This window comes from Bos indicus x Bos taurus, chromosome 25 (genome assembly GCF_003369695.1).
Source record: "Bos indicus x Bos taurus breed Angus x Brahman F1 hybrid chromosome 25, Bos_hybrid_MaternalHap_v2.0, whole genome shotgun sequence".
Classification (NCBI taxonomy): Eukaryota; Metazoa; Chordata; class Mammalia; order Artiodactyla; family Bovidae; genus Bos; species Bos indicus x Bos taurus.
The window spans coordinates 30984406-31005617 of NC_040100.1; the positions used below are offsets into that span (position 1 = coordinate 30984406).

The following is a 21212-nucleotide window of genomic DNA, read 5'->3' on the forward strand; positions in this document are numbered from 1 at the left end:
CATGGCAGGGCTTTTCTACCCTGGAAGGCCCCAGTCCTGGTTGGTTTCAATCTCCCCTATTCTTTGATAGTCCTCAATCCTGATGGGAACTAGGGCTGGACAGAAAGAGAATAAAATTTTTAATAGTGAGATTAATCACGATTTGGTAAAAGAACTCAATTTTAGGGGGATTTGGTTTCAAACGGAATGATGGTGATGGTGCTGATGACAAGCAAAACTGAAGCTGCTTCAGAATGAAATGTCAGCAATCACAGCAGGTGGCTGGTGGAAGGTACTGTCTTATCCCCCAAGGACAGGGCTGGGTCCTTTGGACCAGATACAATACAAGTCCCCATTTAAATTGCTGTTTCAGATAAACAACTACAAACATTTTAGTACCAGCATCTTGCAAATTACATACAACATACTTATCATTCATTGCTTATCTGAAATTCCAATTTAACCGAGTGTCCTGTAATCTTGGGATTCCCTGGTGGCAATCTTGGGATTCTCTGGTGGCTCAGAGGGTAAAGAACCCGCCTGGAATGCGGGAGACGGGGGCTCAGCTTTAGTTGTTAAACCTGGAGCCCCCACCTTTAGCGAAGGTCTGCCCACATGCCTGAGGCCAAATTCACTCCGTCTGCCCACGCAGGCGACTGGCAAGTGGCCTCCACTCGCCAGGAGCCCCAGTCGATTGCACAGGGGCCGCTCACGCTTCCGCCCCGCTCAGACAGCACTAGTGGCGCCCCGAGCGACCGAGTCCTGCGCGCCCGCCGGCCCCGCCCCGCCCCAAGCAGAGGGCGCAGCCCCCAGCCGGGCAGGCCCCACCCGGCGCTTGGGCAGTTAAGAGTCTCATAGCTCCTTGCTACGCAGCAGACTTAGTTGAGGCCAAAATACTCGCTAGCCATGTCGGCTGCAGAGGCGGGGGGTGTTTTCCACAGAGCGCGGGGCAGGACCCTGGACGCCTTTTCCTCAGGTACTTCCTGCTGGGGAGTGGGTGGTTTCAGGGCTGCGGAACATTCGGCGAGGGGAACGTTAGGTTGGGATGTGCACCTCCAGCCGGACCCCAGTGGGGGCTGCACCCCGGGGGCTGGGGATCGCAATAGCAACCGCACCTCCCGCACGTGGGGCTTCCAGGGGCTCCTGTGAGAGAGGCGTTCCTGGGCTGGGGGTCCGACAGTCATGGAATTTCGTTGGCCTTGACCGAGGTTCTCGGAGAGAAGATAAAAGTGAGGCAGCAAGACATAGTTGATATCGCGGGCTGTGCAGTTACACTTGATTTCTAAGTCCTGCCTTGGATACGTGGCTCAGGGAGTGTTCGCCTCAGTTTCCTCATCTGTGAGGCGGGAATAAAGCAACGAGGTTCTATGTGGCACGGGATAAGCGCTGGGTGCACGTGCGATGCGGTTATTTTTTATTATGGTTGTTGACCTTGATGTAGATTTGCACTCCGTAATCACGGTTATCTTCTACAATATGAGTCATTCACCCAAATGTTAGCAGTGCCTTCAGAGCTAAGAGAGCAGGGAGGCAGTCAAGAGTTGTGTTTGAGTTACGTGCTTGGACTTCGGAGTTAGCTAATTCGCCTCGCTGTGAGAATGGGTTTGTTAATGCTTACCCCACAGAAGAGAGTTAGAAGGTTCAAAGAATTTTTGTAACCCCGTTCCTGACACAGGCTAAGTGCTGAGTGAATGTTCACTCCGGAGGCCCAAGAGGAACCACTGCTCCCCGTTCCTTGCTCCTCCCTGCGGGTTTTGCTGCGTGGAGTCACCTTCCTTCCCATGAACTCGCGGGTTTTTGTCACCCCGGAGAAGTCACCCCAGATGCCCTCTACAATCCGGCTTGTGCTCACCTGTATTACTTCACGCTCGCCATTCTTCTTGCTCAATTCTGCTTCACTGGGCTTCTTGAACTATTTTAAAAGGCCAAGTCCTTTCTCTCTGTAGGGCCTGGCTAATAGCTGGCTGATGTGTCTGGCTCTTTCTCAAACCTTCGCACCTTAATTAAAGTTTGATCACTTTCTCAGAAAGACTTTCCCTTGGTCACCGTTATTGAAGTAGGTTTTTTTTCTATAACTCTCTGGTCTAAAGTTTTGTTCTTTTATCTTCTGCAACCGTTGGTGGGAGGGTGGGAAAGGAGGCAGGGTTCTAGAAGAGCATATGGGGCCAGAGATCTGGTTGAGGTGGATTTTAAAATACAACCTGTTATAGTGCCCGTTCTCTAAATATTGTTTTAATGTGCCTTTTTCATCGTTTTTTAAACCCAAGTTCATGTGTGCAACTCACAGTGAAACCAAACAAACCAAAATATCAGAGTTTGGAGCAGAGGATTTATTGCAGGGCCAAGCTAGGAGAGCAGGTGACTCATGCTCAAAAGACTCCAGGTCCCTCTGGTTTTCAGGGAAGAGGTTTTGGTTCTTTTTTAAGTGTTTTTTTTTTTTTTTTTTAATGTGGATGATTTTTTGGCTACGAGGCACGTGGGATCTCAGCTCCCTGACCAGGGATTGAACCCACACCCCCTGCATTGTAAGGGGGAGTCTTAACCACCGGACTGCTCGGGAAGTCCCTCAGGGAAGAGTATTTAAAGGAAACAGTTGGGGAGACAGCTGCAGGGTGAACACCTTTCTTCTGGTTGGTTTCTGGTGAAACCAGAACAGGGTAGGGCTCCAGGAATCTCAAGCCTCAGCCTCTAGTTCTGATCAGTCTGGGGGTTTCACCATGTTAGTTATCATCCTCCACCTCGGGGGTGGGGAGGGCTGCAGAACTCAAAAGACTGGATCAGATTGTTATGGAGGGACTGGGACTCTGTTTTATCCCGTCACTGTTGTTTCTTGACTGTTTTCCCTTCGTTTTTGCATTCCCTCAAGTCCCTCATTATTAACCCCTTGAATCTGTTCTTGGGAACTCAGGAAAGGTCTAGGAGACTAAAGCCTTTTCTTCAAACAAGAAATGAGGGACACGGAAAGGCTTTTGTTTTCTGGAGGACCCCGCAGGTTCCTTCTCTATTTCAATCCAGTGTGAGGTTTTTGAGATTTATCCGTGTTGGTATAAGTAGCTCTAAGAATTTTCCACAGTTCATTGCTCATTTTATTGCTGGGCAGTACTCCATTATAAAAGCATAGATCAGTACTTGATACATTCTGTTGCTAGATATTCTGAGGATCTTCCCTTTGCTTTCCAAATCTATACCCTCCCTTCCCCACCACTCTAGAAGGTTGATCTCCATGGGCTTCATCCATGGGCTCCTTGCCCTTAGGCCTTTTGTTAGGTTGAGACAATGGGGAGTCCCATTTGGAGACCAGAGGAATGGGAAAGCTAAAGTGTTTATTCCCCTGACTTCTTCTCTGTGGAGCTGCCTCTGGCTGGCTCTACAGTTCAGTCCCTCAGTCGTGTCTGACTCTTTGCGACCCCGTGGACTCAGCACACCAGGCTTCCCTGTCCATCACCAACTCCCGGAGCTTGCTCAAACTCATGTCGTTCGAGTCAGTGATGCCATCCAACCATCTCATCCTCTGTCGTCCACTTCTTCTCCTGCCTTCAGTCTTTCCCACCATCAGGGTCTTTTCCAACGAGTTGGCTCTTTGTATCAGGTAGCCAAAGGATTGGAGCTTCAGCTTCAGCATCAGTCCTTCCAATGAATATTCAGGACTGATTTCCTTTAGGATGGACTGGTTGGATCTCCTTGCAGTCACAGGGACTGTCAGGAGTCTTCTACAACACCACAGTTCAAAAGCATCAATTCTTTGGCACTCAGCTTTCTTTATGGTCCAACTCTCACATCCACACATGACTACTAGAAAAACCACAGCTTTGACTAGACAGACCTTTGTCAGTAAAGTAGTGTCTCTGATTTTTAATATGCTGTCTCAGTTGGGCATAGCTTTTATTCCAAGGAACAAGTGTCTTTTAATTTCATGGCTGCAGTCACCATCTACAGTGATTTTGGAGCCCCCCGAAATAAAGTCTCTCACTGTTTCCATTGTTTCCCTATCTATTTGCCATGAAGTGATGGGACCTGATGCTATGATCTTAGTGTTTTGAATGTTGAGTTTTAAGCCAGGTTTTTCACACTCCTCTTTCCCTGGCTGTACTCCTCCCCTGAAATTCGCTGCTTCTCTCAACATGGCCTTTCTGCCGGAACTCTCATTTCAGATTTGGGTAACCACTTCCTCCCTCCTTTCAGATGGAGTTGTGCTTTTCTGTGTTGGACTACTAAACCATCCTTTGATGTTCTACACTCAACTCATCCCAAATAATCTCCCTTTAAATGCTCCTTTAATTGTCATAATTTGAACATGCCATCTATTTCCTGCAAGGATCCTGATATGATGGACATTCAGTTCTTTCTGTTTTTCACCGTTGGTAACAGTTGTTAGGAGCATTCTGGTACAAGTCTTGTGGACACACGGGAAAATTTCTCCAAGGCGTCCACCCAGGAGAGCAAAGTTCTGGGTTGCAGGATATGATCTTTCCAGCTTTACTAGACCTTGTCACATCGCCTTCCAGAATACTCGCAGCAACTTACATTCCCACTAGCAGACTATGAGAGTTCCCTGTGACTCTGCCCTGTCTCTTTTCAGTTCAGGAAGTATTTATTGCAGTCCTACTGATATCTTGTGGAGAGTAGAAAAAAGCAAGGGGAAGGCAAGGACGCATAATGTAAGCACAAAGCTATGGCACAAAAAATAGGCCACTGCAGTGGGAGTTGGGATTTTAAGCGTTGGTCCTGCGTGTTGGTGAGACTTTTAACATAAATCGGGGAGCAAGGAGGAGGATCAGGTAGGATGGGATTGATTGGGAAGTGGTGGCTTCGAAGTGCCGTCAGGAAATCTGGGGCAACCTGGAGGATGCAGTGTATGGCTGGGGGTGGAGGTGTGAGTGCTGCCATCCCCGGAGAGGCAAGTAGATGGTATGGCTGTAGGAGTCAGTGACATCGCTCAGGGGAAAAGTGTGGAGCAGTGGATGGTGTGTGCACGTGTGTGTGTAACCTTAGGATATGCCTATGTTTAGGGGATAAGACAATGGCACCCCACTCCAGTACTCCTGCCTGGAAAATCCCATGGACAGAGGAGCCTGGTGGGCTGCAGTCCATGGGGTTGCTGAGGGTCGGACATGACTGAACGACTTCACTTTCACTTTTCACTTTCATGCATTGGAGAAGGAAATGGCAACCCACTCCAGTGTTCTCGCCTGGAGAATCCCAGGGATGGGAGAGCCTGGTGGGCTGCCATCTATGGGGTCACACAGAGTCAGACACGACTGAAGTGACTTAGCAGCAGCAGCAGGGGATAAGAAACAGGAAAAGACACACTGAAGGTCTCAGAGCAGGAAGCAACCAGGAACTTTGGAAGATAGACCGAGGAACCGGCCTTGGTACCAAAGCTGGGGAGGGGGGCTCAGGCAGGGTGTGCACAGGCTCAGATGCTGCAGACGTCTAGGTGAGTGGTAGCTGAGCAGGTTTGATTGTTCTGTCACCTTCGGGAGGACAGTTTCAGTAGAGTTGTAGAGGGAAGCCCGGGGGCATGGTGCTTGAGGAATGGCAGAGAGTGAGGACGTGCAGTCAGCAAGCATAGGATTCTGCTTGGAGCCCTTTGGTGATGCAAGGTTGACGTAGGACACTAGAAGCTTGAGGGAGGAGCAAGGCTGCTGGAGGCTGAAGGGTTTGCAGCAGTAGTAAAGATGGTAAGAACAATAGGAGCATCTAACATCTGTCAGCTGTTTATGGCTTGCCAGGCACTGTATTCTGTGCTGTGTGTGGATGGTCTCAAGTGAAAAAAAGTGAAAGTCGCTCAGTCCTGTCCAGCTGTTTGTGACCCCACCCCATAACTGGCTGTTCGATCCATGGAATTCTCCAGGCCAGAATACTGGAGTGGTAGCCCTTCCCTTCTCCAGGGGATCTTCCCAACCTAGGGATCAAACCCAGGTCTCCTGCACTGCAGGCAGATTCTTTACCAGCTGAGCCACAAGGGAAGCCTGTGGACTATCTCATGTAATCTTCAAAACAGTCCTGTTGAACTAGCTATTATGGTTCTCTTCTTTCTATAGTGGGGAAAAAGTCAATCTCAGAAAGGCTGGGCAACTTGTCCAAGGTCACGTGACTGGTCTGAGATGGATCTGGGGTTGAAAAAATGCAAAAGGCAGGTTCACTGGTTGGAGAGCAGTATTTGAGGAGATGGGAAAAGATGGGATTGAGGGCTCAGAAGAGGGCTTGGCCCTGGGAACAAATGTTCTCTTTGACCATCTCTTCCTCCTCCTCTCTCTCCCTACCTCTCTCTCTTTTCTGTCCCTCCACCTATCTCCCAGACCATCCATTCACCAGTCTGTCTGTCATATGTCCATCATTTCATCTGTCTGTCCATCCATTTTTCTGTTGGCTCATCCATTTGCCTACTCATCAAATGTAGTAAGCACCTCCCTTGTCCCAGCAATTGTATTATTGATGAGTGAAACTAGTTGGGAATGGCAACCCACTCCAGTATTCTTGCCTGGAGAGTTCCATGGACAGAGAAGCCTGGAGGGCTACAGTCCATGGGGTCACAAAAAGTCGGACACGACTGAGTGGCTAACACAGCCCACACAGTCCACCTGTAGCTACTTGGAGAGCCCGATACTAACCTGCCGGTCACATGAACCAGCATAAATAGCAGCCTTGGCAGATGTCAGGGAAGGGAGGGGACCTGAACAAGGCCCTGAGGGAGGCTTCCCTGGGGAAGGATGTGTTGGCCCCTGGTTGAAGGGTGAGTGGGAGGGACCTGGGTTCTGAAGGGCAGGAAGGCCACTGTGGACTAGAGTTCAAATGGAAGTCTGACCTGGTGGGACCGGAAAGGGAAGGTTGAAAGAAGGAAACTCCTGAGTGTGGAGCAGGGCGGCGTGAAATGAGACTGGCTTGTGGGAAAGGAGGTCATCGAGGAGTTTTGTTTTTATCTTATGGTTGTTGTTATTCAGTCACTAAGTCGTGTTGACTCTTGCGACCCCTGTAGACTATAGCCACCCAGGCTCCTGTGTCCATGGGATTTTCTAGGCAAGAGTACTGGAGTGGGTTGAATGGGTTGCCATTTTCTTGTCCAGGGATCTTCCCCATCCAAGGTTCGAACCCGAGTCTCTTACATCTCCTGCAATGGCAGGCGGGTTCTTTTACCACTAATACCACCAGGGAAGCCCATCACACCAAGGGCTTTTAAGCTGCATGTATGAGGTGATGCCGTTCCCATTTTGGAAAGAACAGTCTGGCTGCAGTGGTAGCAACAGAGCTTCTGCTTTAGAGGAACTTGGGGTGCAGTCAAATTGGAAGCTGGAGCTCAGCAACTTGTCCTGAGGCAACATTTCCAAGGCACACATTGTTCACTTTGAACTTGTTGATTCTCAGTCGCTGGAGGTACATGTGGAGGTGGTAGGGGGCTTCCAGTGGAGATTACAGGGGTGCTGAGGTATGAAGCTTCCCAGCTCACTGGAGCTGCCCCAGGACTGCCGTAGGACCAGAGAAGCATACACCGGGAAAAAATTGCAGAGATGTGCGGATGGAGAGAGATTTAGAAGATAAACTGATGAGCTAGGAGGAGGGAAGTGACCTTGGACTTCTAGGAGTGGGGCCTGCACTTGGTCTTCCTTGCCAGTTGAGCAGCCCAGCGGGCCTGCATAGTATGTGTGTACAGGGGTCTGGGACCCAGGGAAGGCAGTGATGGCGGGAGAGGCAGCCTGCGGTTGGACTAAGTGCTCAACATGCAGTGAAGCGAATCCACAAGACTAGGGGTTTTAAGCCTGGCCCTCCAAAACCAGGGGTTTCCCTGGTGGCTCAGAGGTAAAGAATCTGCCTGCATCACAGGAGATGCAGGTTCGATCCCTGAGTCAGGAAGATCCCCTGGAGAAGGGCATGGCAACCCACTCCAGTATTCTTGCCAAGAGAATCCCATGGATAGAGGAGCCCACGGATGGAGATCCCATATAGCCCAGGGCTTCTAAAGGCCTGGCTTTGGAGCATGCCCGTGTGCTCAGTCACTCAGTCACATCTGACTGTGAACTGCAGCCCTCCAGGCTCCTCTGTCCATGGGATTCTCTTGGCAAAAATACTGGAGTGGGTTGCCATGCCCTTCTCCAGGGATCTTCCTGACTCAGGGGTCGAACCCATGTCTTCTGCAGTGCAGGCAGATTCTTTACCTCTGAGCCACTGGGGAAAACCCCGGTTTTGGAGGGCCAGGCTTAAAACTCCTAGTCTTGTGGGTTCAGTTCACTGCATGTTGAGCACCTAGTCCACCCCCAGGCGGCCTCTCCCGCCGTCACTGCCTTCCCTGGGTCCCAGGTCCCTGTTAGCATTGCTGGTGACTTTGGGCCATGCCCTTGGAGGGTCCATTGCCAGTTCAGGCTCTGTGGGCAGGGGATGAGCTGGTGGAGTTGCCCCAAGGGCAGGCTTGGAAGAGAAAGGAAAGGAACTGGCTTTTTCGGTCTCTTGCCAAAATACACATTGCCTGTCAAGGAGGTTTTGGTGAATTCCAGTAACTGTGCCTAAAATCACAGCCCTGATAACCCTCATGCTCCCTACGGGAAGCCCCCTCCAGAATTAAACAGTTTATTTCTCAAGTGAAGCTTGTCAAGTAAATGAAGGCGTGCTCTCTTAGCCAGCTGGGGCTGCTATGACAAAACACCATAGGCTGGCTGCCTTAAAAACAACAGAAATGCATTGCTCACATCCTGGAGGCTGGTCAAAGGACCATCCAAGGTCAAGAAACCTGCAGACTCAGTGTCTGGTGAGAACCTTCTTCCTGATTCATAGATGGGTCTTCTTCTTTTTTTTAAAGACTTAATTTTTTAGCTCAGTTACATGTTCCTAGCAAAGTTGGAGGAAAGTACAGAAATTTCCCATATAGCCCACCCCACCCCCACACATGATAGCCTCTCCCATCATCAGCATCCCCCCACCAGAGTGGTATGTTCGTTACACTGGAGGAACACGCAGTGACCCCACGTGAGCAGCCGGAGCCCACAGTTGGCATTACAGTCACTCCTGGAGTTGTGCACTTTATGTACTGTATGTGTACTGTATAATGATGTGTAACCGTCATTACAGTAGATGGCTGTCCTCCTGCTGGGTCCTCGCGTGGAGGAAGTGGGGAGTGAGCTCTCGGGTCTCTCTCTTAAAAAATTTTCTTTCTTTCTTTTGGTTGCGCCGGGTCTTTGCTGCTGTGAAGTCTTTTCTCTAGTGGCATCGAGCAGGGGCTACTCTCGAGTTGCTGTCAACGGGCTTCGTTGAGAAGCATGGGCTCCCGGCACTGGGCTTCAGTGGTTGTGGTGCACGGGCTTCAGTTGCCCCTGTGGCATATGGAATCTTCCTGGACCAGGGGTCGAACCCATGTCCCCTGCATTGGCATGTGGGTTCTCAACCACTGGACCACCAGGGAAGTCCTCGGGTAATCCTAGTACTGAGCCCTCACGGCTTAATCACCTCCCAGAGTCCCCGTCTCCAAATATCATCACACTTGGGGTTAGATTTCAGTGTAGGGGTTTGGGGAGGACACAGACAGTCAATGGCAAGCACTTTAAGACTTCCTCCTGGTGATTTTTGAGGAACAGTATTCCCAAGCAGTTCTGTTGCCTGTTAAGCGTGGCTCAGTCACCCATTTCCTGCTAACACAGTCTGCTTGGCTCTGTCAACAGTTGTTTATAGAAAGTAAGTTGTACGTGTCTCACCTGAGAAGGCTCACAATCCTCAGGCATGTTCAAATATTCATTTTAATTAGGCAAATTGATAATTATATTTCCTTGACATGTATCCTAATTAAGACTACTTTCTCCTAGCAAATAATGGTCTTTCTGAAAAGTTTACAACACCTGTTTTGAAGAAATTCTCAAAGGGAGAAATACCAAGATTAAAACATGCCTTCAAAATTACCTGTATTTGTTTTTAGGTCCCAATCAGTTTTTCGAGTTCATTTTATCGCCGGTTATTTCCCCCCTCGGAGTACAGGGATCATCAGTGGTTGACCTAAAAAGATGATTTCCCGGACATTTTAAGCCTCCACAGCTGTTTCAGAGGCACCAACTGTGTTCACTAATTATGAATATTTCTTGGTCCCTCCTGGAAACCCTTTCACTTTAAGACAATAAATGAAATTCCTAAAGAATAAACTTACTTCCTCAGGTCTCACCTAAGGACTTCTGTAGAAACAATCAAACTGGAAATGTTGGTTCAGGTCTGAACAGGATCAAAAACATTATGTAAAAAATTCTAACCTATCAATGAAGAAAACAAAATGAATACCTTGAATTATGCCATCCATGTAGGCCAGGCCAGTTCCCTATTTAAGAAGGGTTCCTGTGACTAAAATAGGAGTTTGGATATCTTCCCTCCTCACTTTCATTGTCTGTAAAAATCAGTGCATAAAAAGTTCCGGTTAGAACATTTCCAAAAGACAAATGAACTTTTGTTTCTGAATGCCTTGTTTCTTTGCTTTTCTGTTTTTAAATGACTCTGTTGAGGTACCATAACATTCACTCATTTTCAGTTTTACTGGTTTTTAATACATTTTGTGGCCTGGCACAGCATCACAGTTTTAGAACCTCCTCCTCTCCCCAGAAAGGATACTTTGTGTCCATTTTCAGTCTCTTTATGTTTCCATTCCCAGCGCAGTCAGCTACTAATTTACCTCTGTAACTTTGCCTTTTCTGGACATTTCATATAAATGTATCATCCGTGGTCTTTTGTGACTGGCTTCTTTCCCTTAACATAATCTTTTTAGGATTCACCCATGTTGCAGTTTGTATCAGCACTTTGTCCCTTTCTACTGAACAATATTCCAGTGTATGGATTACCACATTTGGTTTGTCCACTCACCCATTGGTGAACATTTGGATAATTTTTTGGACACATTCTCCCATTTGGACACTGGCTATCATGAAGAAAGCTGTCACGAACATGCACATAGATTTCTTTTTGTAGGGACATATGTTTCATTTTGGGTCTTCCCTGGTGGCTAAGTGGTAAAGAATCTGCGTGCCAGTGGAAGAGAGATGGGTTTGATCCCTGGGTTGGGAAGATCCCCTGGAGGAGGGCATGGCACCCCACTCCAGTATTCTTGCCTAGAGAATCCCATGGACAGAGGAGCCTGGCGGGCTACAGTTCACAGGGTCACAGAGTTGGACATGGCTGAAGTGGCTGAGCACACACGTACGTAAGTAGCTGTGTTTAGCATTTTGAGGAACCACCAAGGTGTTTTCCAAAGCAGCTGACCATTTCCATTCCTAGCAGCAGTGCATGTGGTTCAGATTTCTCCATACCCTCATCCGTACTGGAGACTGTCTGTCCATTTACTTAGAACCCAGCACACGGATGTGAAGTGAAATCTCACTGCGGTTTTGATTTGCATTTTCCTAATGGCTAATGCTTTTGGATATCTTTTCACATCTTATTGGCTGTTTGTAATCTTTGAAGAACTATCTGTTCAGATCCTTTGCCTACTTTTCAAATAGGGTTATTTCTGTTTCTATTATTAAATTTGTTAGCGTTCTCTCTATGTTCTGACGAGATTGGGCATGTTCAGGGTGGTATGGTCGTAGACTCTGTATGTTCTGCATGCAAGTTGCTTGTCGACTGTATGATTTGCACATTTTTTCTCCCATTCTGTGGCTTGTTTTTTTCACTTTCTTGATGATGTCATTTGTAGCACCCAAGTTTTTAATTCTGAACTCCCAGTTCAGTTCAGTTCAGTCACTCAGTCGTGTCTGACTCTTTGCAACCCCATGAATCGCAGCACGCCAGGCCTCCCTGTCCATCACCAACTCCCGGAGTTCACCCAGACTCATGTCCATCGAGTCAGTGATGCCATCCAGCCATCTCATCCTCTGTTGTCCCCTTCTCCTCCTGCCCCCAATCCCTCCCAGTATCAGAGACTTTTCCAATGAGTCAACTCTTCGCATGAGGTGGCCAAAGTACTGGAGTTTCAGCTTTAGCATCATTCCTTCCAAAGAAATCCCAGGGCTGATCTCCTTCAGAATGGACTGGTTGGATCTCCTTGCAGTCCAAGGGACTCTCAAGAGTCTTCTCCAACACCACAGTTCAAAAGCATCAATTCTTCGGTGCTCAGCCTTCTTCACAGTCCAACTCTCATATCCATACATGACCACTGGAAAAACCATAGCCTTGACTAGAACTTGTCCTTTTGATGCAATATCTTAGAACTGTAGCCTGTGCACTGCCCCCCCTCAAGGCTCCTCTGTCCATGGAATTCTCCGGGCAAGAATACTGAGGTGGGTAGCCATTCCCTTCTCCAGGGGATCTTCCTGACCCGGGGATCGAACCCCAGATCTCCTGCATTGCAGACAGACTCTTTACTGTGTGAGCCACCAGGGACGCCCAAGAAATCTTTACTTAAACCCAAATTGTGAAGATTTTTACTCTTGTGTTTTAAGAGTATTATAATTTATGCTGTTACGTCTAGGTCTGGTTCCATATTGAGTAAATTTTTATGTATTGGTATGAAGTAAGGGTCTAATTAGAAATTTCCTTTTTTTTTTTTTATTACAGTAGAAGCCTGGTAGTTTGTCAACAAACAGAAAGAATTAGCTAAAGAGGGGAATCTTTAAAGAATTACACATTTTTGACATTTCATTTTAATGTAAACTCTAATTATAAATATACATTCATTTACCAGTCTTTTGAGGTCAGGCCAAGGTCATATCTTATGTTAATAGTTTGGATTTATGGATGGGCCTGCAAGGGAGCCTTTCTTGTGTAAACCACACTCATAAGGAATCTTTTCCAGTTTGGGTTTTTCCTCAGTGGAGTAGTCAGTTAAAAATCACTTAGCAAGTATTCTGAGTGAAGGATTCTTTTAAGTTTATACTCATCAGATCTTTTACACTTGCCTCCCCAGTACCTAATTCAATTGTATTTTATTTTTTACCAGCTTGCTTTTATTGAGTCTTCCCAAAGCAGCCATCTTTGCTTTATCAGAAGCAACATTTTTTACATTCATATTTCTCTGATTTTAATTAGACAGTATAAAAATGAGTGCAGGCATGAACAGATCTGAGGGCAACTCCATGAGGGTCAGGGCAGAGCTCTGCAGAGCATGGAGAGGCCACCAGCTCGCCCTGGGCCACGATCAGAGCCTTTGCAGGGGCATGGAGAGCATTGGTGACACCTTCACGTTGGCCTAGTGGATGTCTGTTAAGGGAGTGTGTTCTTCAAGTAGAGGACTCAGCGACGACTTTTTATATTCGTGTAGTATGTGATTTTTAACTTTGTCAAACCCTCCAACTAGCAAGGGGCAGTAATGTGGGGCCAGGGCAAGTGGAGACTGCAGAAGCCCCAGGCCGGCTGCCAGCCACTCTCAGGACCACATATGTTGTGACGTCAGTTCAGTTCAGTTGCTCAGTCATGTCCAACTCTTTGCAACTGCACGGACTGCAGCACACCAGGCCTCCCTGTCCATCACCAACTCCCAGAGTTTACTCAAATTCATGTCCATTGAGTTGGCGATGCCATCCAACTGGATGAGAGGATGCCATCTCACCCTCTGTCATCCCCTTCTCCTCCTGCCCTCTATCTTTCCCAGCATCAGGGTCTTTTCAAATGAGTCAGTTCTTCACATCAGGTGGCCAAAGGATTGGAGTTTCAGCTTCAGCATCAGTCCTTCCAATGAACATTCAGGACTGATTTTCTTTAGGTTGGACTGGTTGGATCTCCTTGCAGTCCAAGGGACCCTCAAGAGTTGTCTTAAACACCACAAAAGCATCAGTTCTTTGGTGCTCAGCCTTCTTTATGGTCCAACTCTCACATCCATACATGACTCCTGGAAAAACCGTAGCCTTGACTAGATGGACCTTTGTTGGCAAAGTAATGTCTCTGTTTTTTAATAATGCCATCTAGGTTGGTCATAACTTTTCTTCCAAAGAGCAAGCGTCTTTTAATTTCATGGCTGCAGTCACCATCTGCAGTGATTTTGGAGTGGCATCAGACCCCCAGGAAATGAGCAAAAGAATGTCCAGACTCCCCCATGTCTCCTTGTTTAAAGAAAAAGAACACTCCTCGTGGAGCTATTGCTGCAGGTCCTCAGCTGGAAGACAGAGGCCAGGTGGTGTCCGGATCTGAGTTAAGGAGCGGCCTGGGTGGCGAGTGCATCGTGTGTGGATCTGTGTGGGGCACCGTGGCACTCGCTCATCTCAGGTCCAGGGCTGGTAAGCAGGAGCGTTCAGAGGAGCACGCAGCTCTTCTGGCTCCCGGCCCTCTGGGCTCGCCACCGGAACCCAGCAGAGCAGGATGGGGCACCTCATTTATGTCCCCCGACCCCAGCCCCCAACCCGCTCCTTCTCAGGCTCCCCCAGCTGCTCTGTCCCACCGGCAGCCCAGGAGTCACTGTTCTACCTCTGCTTCTATCCCTCTCCGTGTCCCAGCGTCCATAGCCCTCCGGGCACACCTGGGGTCCATCCATCTCTCTGCTTCCACTCTGTTTCCTGAAGAGCACCCAGAGTCAGATCTTTGAAACAAAACCCAGTTCTGTCAGGCCTGGTCACGGTTTGTCTCTGTCTCCCTCTTCACTGCTTCTTCATTCTTCAGGCCTGGGCTGGCTCTCCCGTTCTGAGTTAGGTCGTCTGCCATTCGCCGTCACCCATTCTTTTATGATAATTGTTCAGTTACTCAGCTGTGTCCGACTCTTTGCTACCCCATGGACCGCAGCATGCCAGGCTTCCCTGGCCTTCAGCATCTCACGGAGTTTGCTCAAACTCTTGTCCACTGAGTCAGTGATGCCATCCAACCATCTCATCCTCTGTCGTCCCCTTCTCCTCCTGCCTTCAGCCAGTCAGCTCTTTGCATCAGTGAATAGAATTGTGTCTGTACTCCTGTGACTTTGATGTCCTTTCCTGCCCTAGATGATAAATTCCTGGGAGGGCAGGAAGCCCGGGCCTAGGAGGGGGTCTGGCAGCCGTGGACCTTCAGTGGCCTTTCATTATGTGAATAAACAAATGAAAATGAATATAATGCCGCCTGATCAGGCATATGTATCCACTAACCCATCACTTATACACACCATGTTTTCTCTGGACAAAACCAGCAGGAACCCAGATATTGAGCCAGTCAACAGGACCCTTGCAAACCATGCACCCCGGGTGGTTGGTGCCTTACTCAGAGGCATCCGCTGGGGGTGGTGCTTGTTTCCAGGCAGGGGCCCCTGCCCTGTAGAGCTGCATCTGTCTCAGGGAAGGGTAGCCATCTCTTCCATCCAGGGCCCCCATTTACCCAGCCTCTGTGCGGGACTGCCTCTGCCCAGAGCAAGTGCCTGCTTCCAGTTCTCCCTGAAGTGCTGCCCAGGCCAGCAGTCACTGGCTGTCTTGGCAACGAATCACGGAGAATGGCGCAGAAAAGTCACAGCAAACCTCCACCCAACACAGCCAGGCCCTGAGTGGAGTTCTGCTTCTGAAAATTGACAGGGGTTTGGAAAATGTCCCCGCCCCCACCCCAACTTAGTCATTGTCTAGAACAACATCGGCCAAGTGCACTGATGCTGAGAGCCGCCTGGCTGAGCCCTCCTGGCCCGACTGCCTTCTTACTTCTCTGAAGGGCTGCAGATAAAGATGCTGGCAGGCCCCTCGTCCCCACATAGCAAGTGTGGCAGCCAAGCTGTGACTCAGAGTCTTTTGTGTATCTCTAAAGCTACCTTTGGACATGTGGAGGCCAAGAAAAGAGGTTGGGTAAATTCACTTTGGTACTTAGGAAACGTAATTCAGAGACTCTGGGTTTCGCTGTCTCAATTATTTGGGGGGAGGAGAGGGTCCTGAAGGACATTGCTTTTTAAAAACACAGTTCTCCCCTTTCAAAGCGAACAATTTGGTGGCTTTTAGTCTATGCACAGAGATGCACCACTATCCCCACAGCCAATTTTAGAACCTTTTCCCCACCCTAAAGTAAAACCCCACACCGCTTAGCTGTCACCCCCGTCCTCAGCACCCCCACCCCACCCCCAGGCCCAGGCCGCCACTAATGAAAGATGCTGTTAACTGCGGCATCAGGTTCTGGCAGTCTTCCTGTTGGGACATTTGGTTTGTTAAACCAGAAAGAGTCCCAGAGTGGTGAAGATTATTTTGCTACTGTTGTGTGTGTGTGTGTGTTTTTTTTTAACCACTAAAATGAGATTAGTCCCCAGGGGAGATGAGAGGTATCACTGAAGACATTTAGATTGTGATTCACAGTGCCGATCGCTTCTGTGAGGAGCTACAAAAATTTCATTTCGTTGGCATTTGCTCTTTAGCCAAAAAGCTTCCAGGAAGCTATACAGCTACCCATGTTTGCCATTTTATAACCAAAGCAGTATCCACAGTATGCGATGGAAAAGATATTAAGACAAAAGCATGTGCACACGTGTGCACGTGTGCACACATACACATGCACACCATCAGATATTTTCTGAGCCCTGCTATGTGCTCTGGGGAACAAAGAAATGGGTAAGATTTTGAGGAGTCTGCTAGGACAGAGGTAGGAGTTACCATGAGTAACAATCATGGTTCTAGAAGCTCTTACTTGACGACTTACAGTGTGCCAAGTCTGCGTGCTTCACATATATTAACTCCGTAACTCAGCAACGCTTATAAAGTACATGAGTTACTCTTTCTTTGTTGTTGTTCAGTTGCTAAGCCGTGTCCGACTCTTTGCGACCCTGTGGACTGTAACCTGCCACGCTCCTCTGTCCGTGGGGATTCTCCAGGCAAGAACACTCAAGTGGGTTGCCAGTTAGTTCTCTAGGGGATCTTCCTGAATAAGGGATTGAACCTGTGTCTCCTGCATGGCAGGTGAATTCTTTACCACTGAGGCACCTGGGAAGCCCTATTCTTACTTTACCGATAAGGAAACTGAGGCCCTGAGAGGTTAGGTACTTGCATCATGTCACAGAGTTGGTAAAGGGGGAAAATGGGATATAATTCTGGCACTCAAGCCTCTGAGTCTGGGCTGTACTGGGACCAGGTTAGGGCTTTGGGAGATCCCAAAGTGGTCCAAGGTCTTGAAGCCTTTCCACAAGCCCATATGTCTGGGTGTGATGGGTCTTATCTTCTGCCCTGTATTCACATTTGCCCCTTGTCTCAGGGTCTGGTGTTCGCTGTGTGCTGTGCCTGGGGTGCATCCCCCTGCCCCCCACCTGACTGTCTCATCCTCAGATCTCATCTTCCGTGTTGTCTCGCTGCTGCGTTCACTGCAGAGCTCTCCCACCCACCAGTTACTCCATCCATGTTCACCCTGCTTCTGCAGTACCGAGGAGCACAGTGTGTGATGAGCTTGGTAGCTGAGCTGTTCCTTGTCTGTCTCGCCACCATTCTGTAAGGTCTTTAGGAATGGGACCTGCAGCCTTGTCCACCATTGAATCCAGGTGACTTGTGGGGCACCTGTCCTCAGAACAGACTGGCTGAACGAGGGGAGCAGGTGGAGCTACATCCACTTGCAAGGGAGGGGAGGCAGCGTATGAGCTGGGCCCAGAAGGACAGATGGCATCCCAGCAGGAAGAGCTGGTAGAAAGGAGCGCAGCCCCTGGAGGAAGGGGCAGGAAGGCACTGCGTTCGAGGAGCTGATACAGATCCACATGGTGGGAGCCTTTGGCATGTCTTGTGCAGGGCTCTTCGGTCTCAGCCTTGACATGGGCTGGATCCTTCTTTTTGTGGGGCTGCTCTTGAAATGTGGGATGTTCAGCACCATCCCTGGCCACTGTCCACTGGATGCCAGAAGCACCATCCCCCTCCCAGTGTGATGGATGGAAATCATCCCTGGTTTAGAGCTGCTGGTCTAATGGGAACAGTAATCAGTGCAGCTGGAAGAGTTTCAGGCAATGTTTTAGCTTCAGGTGCCAGCAGGAGCGAGGATCCACTGACATCTTCATTTATCCTTTCACCAAATGTTTACTGAATGCCTCCCGCCTGCCAGGAACCGTGCGACGCGTGCTGACAGTATGCTGGAAAGGGAAAGCAAACGCGGACCGTTTCTCATGGAGATTGGAAGGCGGTGGCCCTTTAGCGAGGGAGTGTGGTGATCAGGGTGAGCATTTTAGGAAGAGTCTGGTGGTGGTGACCGGCTGAGGTGGCGCAGAGCAGGGAGTCCTGCACGGAGCTGTCGTGGTGGAGCTGTCCCCCAGGTGGGAAGGATGAAGCCCTGACCTGCAGGGGCGGCACTGTCAGTAATGCTGAGTTAATTCTCTTTCTAGTCCAGTGGAGAGATGTGGCCCCTGTAGTCCCAATTTATGTATTATTTTGAATCAGTTAACAGGAGTCACAGCATTGAATTCTTAAATATTCTGATAATGCAGTGATGTGTTATACTGATAGGAACCTTGTGAATCAGACCGCCCACTCTCAGACTTTTTCTTTTTTTATAATTTTTCATTTTTGACCATGCTGGGTCTTCACTGCTGCGAGGGCTTTTCTCTAGTTGCAGCTTGTGGGGGCAACTCTGCAGAGGCGGCGTGTGGGCCCCGCTTTGCGGTGGCTTCTCTCGTTGCAGCGCACAGGCTTAGTTGCTCTGCCGCGTGTGGGATCTTCCCTTAACCAGGGATGGAAACTGTGACCCCTGCCTTGGCAGACAGATTCTCAACCACTGGCCCACCAGGGAAGTCCAAGCTCTCAGATGTTTTAACCACTGTCTTGTGATTTTAACTCTGTCTTCCAAAAGTCACACTACATTTAGAATAGGAGACTTTCATTTATAAAAAGAAAATTCAGGGGACTTCCCTGGTGGCCCAGAGGCTAAGACTCCACACTCCCAGTGCAGGGGGCCTGGATTCAATCCCTGGTCAGAGAACTAGATCCCAGATGCTGGAACTGAGAGTTCACAGGTCACAAATAAAAGACTCTGCATGCCACCACTAAGAGCAGCCAGATAAACAAACGGAAAAAAAGAAAGTAAATTTAGAAAGCTATCTGTCATTGTATTCCATCTTGAATTATTTGGGGTTGCCTATAAAATAGCAGGTTTAACACACCATGAAAACATAAATTATTAGAGTATCAGGTATTAGTGACATGACTGATTCCTGTAGGCCTTTTCCTAGTTGGATGATTCATTTGCTTTTGGGGGTGCGTTTATTATGGTTACTAATTGATTAACTGGTAAGAATGAAAAGATCAATAAAATTTCTAGTTCTTGGTATGTATATTAAAAGGACAGCTTTCATTAACAATTGACAAATATGCCCCCAAAGTGTAATAAAAACGAGAGGAACTATATTGGCAGAGACAAATCCAAGAAGACATTTAGTTCGTGATACTGATGTGCAAAATGTAAAGAAGGACCGCATTTTGAATCCCTGTCTTTCAGTCAGGATACTGGCACATAAACAGAATCTCATAGGAAGGAAGGATTCTTGGCAGGGAATTGTGTGAATTTTAAAAGGTGTTTAAGATTCTTTGTGTAGAGTCTCTTTGCACTTAATAATGCTCAAAGGAGACTTACAGGCCTTTCCTGACCATGCTTTAATACCACCCAGAATCATTTTTATCCCTTGACTTTGAATAAAACTGCTTCTATGGCAGCCTCTGTCTATTAGCAGAAATTTGTAATTGGCCAAATATTGTTACTCTGTATACGATGGATGAATCAAGTCTGATGGATTAACCAGGTTCCTCTCTAAGGTGTGTTTATCCTTTAAGAAGTATTTTTAAATCAATTTTAAAATTTGATGTAGGCTCTGGTAACATTCTAAATTATGGCAGTTTATCTTGGTAGCTTGGAGCTTGTCTGTTTCTGGCTTGTCATTTGAGCAGAGCTCAGCACTCCTAGCCGGATGAGTCTTCTCTGTAATTTTACCATTGTGATCACCTGCCCTGAAGTCAAGGCTCTGTGGCATAATCGGTCTGGTTCTGCCCCTCACCCTTTGTTAGTCTCGAGCAAGTTATTTACCCTTGACCTCGTGAGCCTCCTCTTCTGTACCTCTAAGCAAAATGAAAGGGTTACCATAAATAAGGGCTTCTCATCCCACATGGCTTCAGGGAGCAGGTGGTGAATGGGGCCAGTTGTGGACCGTGGTAAATGCCAGAGCATTTACCCCAGTAAAGGGGCAGTTACTATTCTCAGTACCTGCCATTCATTGGCACAGCCCATTTGGGCCTGTTGTGGCCAGATTTTCTATGAGATTCCAAGAAGCCAGGTGTATGTATGAAACTCATGCACTTAAACCGTTGGCAGCAAATTCAGAATTTTATAAAGACTGCATGGGCCAAACAGAATACATCTGCTAGGCAGATCACATCCAGAGACCTGGAGTGTGTTATCTCCAGGGGGGATAACCAGTTAGCATCCTACAAAAGAAAGAAGGCCTGGGCCCCGGCCTGTGACCCTGAATCAGCCCTCTACTGTTGGCAGGGTCTGTGTGCTTCGCAGCTTCCTGGGGAAGAGCTCCCGGCCTTGCCAGCATTGGCTTTGTGTACTGCCTTCTAATTCACCAAGATGTGCCATTTAAAGGAAACTCTTTGGAGACAAAAATGTCTTTATGGAGGTTGGCAGCTTGCAGGCAGCCCAGGGAACATTGCATCTTTTTCATGCATGGCTCTCTCCTCTTCAGGCCAGCCCGGAGATTCTGAACAGTAGAAGCCACTGCTCATCAACTGTGTAACCTTGAACTTGAGCCATGATTAAGCTCTCTAGACAGGCCTCAGTATTCCCCACTTGGTTAAATGAGAAGGATGCTTGAAGTAACTCCCTTGAGAATCCCTCCAGCACAATTTCCAGTTCTTTAGGGGGGAAAGGTGGGCTTGTAGGAGATAAGCCTTCAGCCTTCATAGGATGTTGTTATTTTAGTCACTGAGTTGTGTCAGACTCTTGTGACCCCATGGACTGTAGCGTGCCAGGATCCTCTGTCCTTGGGATTTCCCAGGCAAGAAGACTGGAGTGGGTTGCCATTTCCTCCTTCAGGGGATCTTCCTGATCCAGGGATTGAACCTGAGTGTCCAGTGGCTCCTGCATTGGAGGCAGATTCTTTACCACTGAGCCACCTGGGAAGCCCTTGTTACATAGCAGTAGATAGCTAATATACCATCTCTTTGAATTCGTTTAAAAAATTAATATTGAGGCGACTTCCCTGGTAGTCCAGTAGCTAAGATTCTGCTCCCCATGCAGGGGGCCTGGGTTCAATCCCTAATCAGGGAACTAGATCCCACATGCAGCAACTAAAGATCTCAAGTGCTGCTATGAAGATTGAAGGTCCCGCATGTCATGGCTAAGACCTGGCACAGCCAAATAAATAAACATAAATATTAAAAAAGTTAATATTG

The 21212-nt window shown here is 48.2% G+C and overlaps 1 protein-coding gene across 4 annotated transcripts in view; it reads left to right on the top strand.

Annotated features, from left to right (window-relative positions):
* Nucleotides 1-756: 756 nt before the first annotated feature.
* CPPED1 (calcineurin like phosphoesterase domain containing 1) overlaps nt 757-21212 on the top strand; it is a 138691-nt gene continuing 118235 nt past the window's right edge. Inside the window, exon 1 of one of the 4 annotated variants that reach the window (XM_027527190.1) lies at nt 757-955. In XM_027527190.1, coding sequence (XP_027382991.1) covers nt 886-955 — 70 coding nt within the window. In that variant the 5' untranslated portion in view covers nt 757-885. Of the gene's footprint in view, nt 956-989; nt 1209-21212 lie in introns of those variants that run through there. The other 3 variants (XM_027527189.1, XM_027527188.1, XM_027527187.1) reach the window with 3 other exon arrangements.